Genomic DNA, 5,300 nt, shown 5'->3' with positions numbered 1-5,300 from the left:
GGGAGCTCTTCTTAATATTTTGACACCAAAATCATGTCGATACACCTTACCGACTGCGAGTAAAGCCACCCACGCTTTAACTTGACAGACTGTACATACTTTTTGTGCTGTTCTTTAAATTTTATTTCGTATATCAATATAATTTCGTTAAATCCGCTTAAGGTCTTGTTTATAATATTGCAAAATGCATATAAAACAATTTCATCCGTAAAGAAATAGTAAAAGTGTAATTTAAAATTAAATTTATACGCATTTGGAAGTATTTGAAACAATTTTTCGAGCGTGTTTTATGATATATCTATTTGGTAACTCTAAAAGAATGTATTCTTGAAATTGGGAAGTTTGTTTGTACGAAATGAAAGTGGCAAAAAAGTGTGTAATTTTTTGTACACTGAAAAATATATTACTGGAAACGCTTGAATATCATTTGATTTTCTCCAAACTATTTCTGTTTTCATTATTGTACTAGCTCTTTGAAGATATACACGGCTAGCCTCGATTAAGTTCAACCTACATGTACTAGCACATCGTACTACGCGTTTTTGAGAAAAATATATTTTTTTTTACCTATTAAAATGATCATTTTGCTCGAAAACGACGCAACATATGAATAGCAGTTCCTAGTTCGAAATTGTTTCACTTCCTGAAATATATTAAATTCTACCCTTACCAGATGTTTATTTTGTATAATTCAACCATTTTTTCCAAAAAGATAACAAAATTAACAAAAATCGACTAAAATAGCATTCAGTTTAAAGAACTTCAACATTTTATTTTTAAAAACGTCTGTTTTTAGTTTACTGGCTATGTAAAGAACATGTTCCATGTGATTATTCAGGTTACTGAGCTTCAAAGTAAAGGAAAATTTGTTTTTATCTCTAAAATTGAAGAAAAATCATTTTCAGTTAAAGAAATTCTCGTTTTGCTCGAAAATGAAGGAACACATGAATAGTAGTTCATAGTTCAAAATTGTTTCACTTCCCGAATTCTATAAAATTGTATCCTTACCAGATGTTTATTTTGTATAATTCAACAAATTTTTCAAAAAATAAATAAAAATTAGCTAAAATAGCATTTAGCTTAAACAATTGTAACATTTTATTATTTAAAACATCTGTTTTTAGTTTACTGGTAAACAATGAATAGCATTTCACAGTTCAAAATTGTTTAACTTCCTGAAATCTATAAAATTCTACATTTACCAGATGTTTATCTTGTACATTTTAACAAATTTTCCGAAAAAATGGAGAGAATGAATAAAAATCGGCTAAAATATCCTTTAGTTTAAAGAACTTTAACATTTGATTTTTTTAAATGTCGTTTTTTAGTTTATTCTCTATGTAAAGAACATGTTCCATGTGATTATTCAGGTTACTGAGCTTCAAAGTAAAGGAAAATTAATTTGTTTTTATCTCTAAAATTGAAGAAATATCATTTTCAATTAAAAAAATTCTCGTTTTGCTCGAAATTGAAGGAACATATGAATAGCAGTTCATAGTTTAAAATTATTTTACTTCCTGAAATATATGGAAATGTACCCTTGCCCTTGAAAATGTTTATCTTGTGTATTTTAACCAACATTTTCAAACAAAATATTGAAAATCTATTAAAACTAAATTTGATATTTTTTTGAAAATTTTTGTTTAAATATATTAGATAAACATTTTCCAGGGCAAGGATACATTTTCATAGATTTCAGAAAGGGGAACAATTTCCAACTCTGAATTTCTATTCATATTTTGCTTCGATTTCGATGAAAATGAAATTTTGTATCATTAAAAATTACATTTGTTAATTTTGGAGATAAAACTCAATTTTTGATTACTTTGTATTAAAAACAGACATTGTTTAAATTAAAATGTTAAATTTCTTGAAAATAAATGCTATTTTATTATTTTTTATTCATTTGGTCTATATTTTTTGACAAATATATTGAATTATACAAGATAAACATCTAGTAAGGGTCGAATTTGATAGATTTTAGGAAGCGAAACAATTTTGAATTATGACCTTCATATGTTGCGACTTTTTTGAGACAAATGAGATTCTTGAGAGCTAATAATGACACTTTTTTTTCAAACACTCGTAGTACGATTTTTTCCCTTCTGTGCTCCCCGAAACACATACAGAAAAAAAAGCTGGATGTGCAAGTGCGAGGCTAACCGTGATTTAATTTCTGAATCTTCTCAAACATTTATTAGTTTCCTCTAATTCGTGATCTACCGTAATTTCAGAAAAACCTTGAAGAATGAAGGACCTACGGCATTCTTTAAAGGAGGAGCATGCAGAATGATGGTTATCGCTCCTCTATTCGGAATTGCACAAACGGTCTATTATCTCGGCGTAGCTGAACAATTAATGGGTCTCCAGTAAAACTATCATCTTTCCATTGGACTTTAGAATTTAAATACCAAGCAATTACTGAACATAAATGACAATAATGATCAAATATCTTAACAATACGAACTATATTAGCTAGCTGTTTTATATTCAGGGCATAACAGTATCGTGGCTTCAGGATTGTACTTTTAATTTATATTTTAAAAACGTATACAAACAGCATAAAGCGATTGTCTTCAGATATTTGTGATCTTTGTAAGTCCAGATTCTTTAATATTAATCCTTTACCTAAATATCAATCCAATCTTCGAACTTTTTTATTTAAATTCAAATTTGAATCACAAAACTCTTCAACTCGCTAAAACGAAACAGTATTTTAATTAAAAAAGGTCCTGAGTAGATTGAAATGTAGTTGCCGACTTTCTGAAACTTTAGACTTTGTAGGATCATAGAAGGCATTCAATTCAGCGTTTTTCAAACTTTGTTGGCTAGAGATTCGATAGCTCACTTTTGATTTGCGAAAGCATAAAAGAAGTCGTTTTGTATCGCTTCATGCTCAGGTGTCGCAGTATTATTAATTTTTCTACCACTTTTCTCTCCTGAAGCCATCAATAAATGCAAATGGTCAATTAGATCAAACTAAGATCGCGAAAAGTAAAAGATTCTCGTTCTATCCATATCTAAGAGCTTTGTTGTAAACTAAGAACGTTGTAAAGAAAGATGTACAAATTTATTTTTTATTGCAAGGGATTTTTGAAGGCCAACCAAGTGCCAGTCGCGCCTATTTTTTATTCTTTGAATCTTCTTGAATTACATCAAGAGCCATATCCGAAATTCGTGTCCTAAAGTAGTTATCAAGAAAAGCTTGAATCATTATTGTGGTGCTGCGGTTTGTTGTATAAATGAATTAATTATGTATTCTCCCAGATTTGGAAGTTAATTTAAATAAGCTGTGATTTTCTAGCTTAATCTTGAATCATTGTTTGTGCTGATAGCTTTGAAATTAGAATAATAAGGGGCATTGCTGATAATAGTTATCCCCGAGCGAAAAGAGAACTGTCATTTTTTTTGGACTCGAAGTTTCTTTTTTAAAAACAGTATACATGTTATATATAAGTGTCAGATGCAAATGTATTTAAAAGAAGAACAAAATGTTCAACGAATCTCCGGCAGCGAACGAATCACTGCCGTTCGATTGTTATTTAAAATATACATGTTAAAAGAAACAAGGAAATTTTTCATTTCCTGATTTATTCCTGAAAGTGAATTGCTAAATTTTTAACACTGTTCAGATAAATTGGTTTAAATGGCCCCTTAAAATTAAAAATCCTTTCAATCTTAGAGATCCTTTGATGCCCTTTGAAATATTATAAAATTACTTTATATCTTTTCAATCCGTTGAAATCAAATAAAATTCCTTGAAAACCCCGTGAAATTCCATGAAATCTGATGTTTCTTGAAATCCCGGAAAAATTATTAGATTATCTTGAGAGCTTTACAAATTCCCTAGAAATCATTGAATCCCTAGAAAATCTGATAAAATCCCTTGAAATATTGAAAAAAATATACCCTACGCATTTTTAAAACATTCAACTCGGAATATATATATAAAATTTAAAGAATTTATTATAAATAATGTGTTTTCATTTGTGAAAGTAACTTGATGAAAGAATAAGTGACTTTTTAATGGTGTAAGTTTCTACGAAGTTATTTAATATGCTTCATTCATAAAAAACCGGAATAATAAGATTTTTCACGAAAATATATTCTTTTGAAGAAAAATAATGTGGGTACCCACTTAAATTAAATTTAGAACGCTTTAAATTGCCAAGATTTTAAATTAAAATATTGCATTTTCACCAATATAGATGTGTTCTTCACGAAAAATTTGAATTTCTAATCAAAAAGATATATTATCTAACTAAAAAGACGAATTTTCAACTAAATAATATAATTTTCAATTTAAAAAAAAAAATTCAACCAAAGTGTAGAATCTGAAACTGGAATAGATGATTTTTCAACCAAGAAGATCAATTTTCTATCACAAATACGATTTTTGCAAAAAAATTAAAATTTCAACTAAAACTAGATAAATTCTCAACTAAAAATGGAACAGTTGATTTATCAGATAAAAAAAATTAATTTTCCACCATAAATGATAACGAATTTTCAACAAAAATTATCAATCTTAAACTGGAATAGATGAATTTTCAACAAAAAAGAACCATTTTCTATAAGAAATACGAATTTTCAATCAAATAATTTAATTTTCAATTAAAAGTGGGGTAGTTGATTTTTTCATTTAAAAAAAATTTTATTTTTCACCAAAAATAATTACGAGTTTTTTACCAAAGTAGTGAATCTGAAACTGGAGTAGAAGAATTTTCAACAAAAAAGATCAATTTTCTCTAAAAATACGAATTTTCCACAACATAATGTATTTTCTACTAAAAATGAAATAGTAGATTTTTCAGTTACAAAAATTAATTTTTCACCAAAAATAATAACGAGTTTTTTACCAAGGTGGGAAATCTAAAACTGGTGTAGATGAATTTTCAACAAAAAAGATCCATTTTCTATAAAAAAAATACGATATTTCCACAACATAATGTATTTGTCAACTAAAAAAATATATATTTTAAGTACAAATGGAATAGTTCGTTTTTCAGTTAAAAAAATTAATTTTGCACTAAAAATGATTACGAATTTTCAACTAAAATTGTCAATCTGAAACTGGAATAGATGAATTTTCAACAAAAAAGATCAATTTTCCATAAAAAATACGAATTTTCAACAAAATAATTGAATTTTCAACTAAAAGTGGAATAGTTGATTTTTTCAGTGTAAAAAATTAATTTTCCACCATAAATAATAACGAATTTTTAACCAAAATTATCAATCTGAAACTGGAGATGAATTTTTAACAAAAAAGATCAATTTTCTATAAAAAATACGAATTT

General features: G+C 27.2%; 1 protein-coding gene across 7 annotated transcripts in view; it reads left to right on the top strand.

Moving 5' to 3' along the window:
* LOC117171309 (mitochondrial glutamate carrier 1-like) overlaps positions 1 to 3,566 on the top strand; it is a 13,283-nt gene extending 9,717 nt beyond the window's left edge. For all 7 annotated transcript variants that reach the window (XM_033358489.1, XM_033358490.1, XM_033358488.1 and 4 more), the window contains one exon: positions 2,235 to 3,566. In XM_033358489.1, coding sequence (XP_033214380.1) covers positions 2,235 to 2,373 — 139 coding nt within the window. In that variant the 3' untranslated portion in view covers positions 2,374 to 3,566. The remainder of the gene's footprint in view (positions 1 to 2,234) is intronic.
* The last annotated feature ends 1,734 nt before the right edge of the window (positions 3,567 to 5,300 follow it).

The sequence above is a fragment of the Belonocnema kinseyi genome, chromosome 4 (assembly GCF_010883055.1).
Source record: "Belonocnema kinseyi isolate 2016_QV_RU_SX_M_011 chromosome 4, B_treatae_v1, whole genome shotgun sequence".
NCBI classification, from domain to species: domain Eukaryota; kingdom Metazoa; phylum Arthropoda; class Insecta; order Hymenoptera; family Cynipidae; genus Belonocnema; species Belonocnema kinseyi.
The sequence above is the reverse complement of the archived record's forward strand: the minus strand, read 5'-3'. Positions and strand labels throughout refer to the sequence as shown.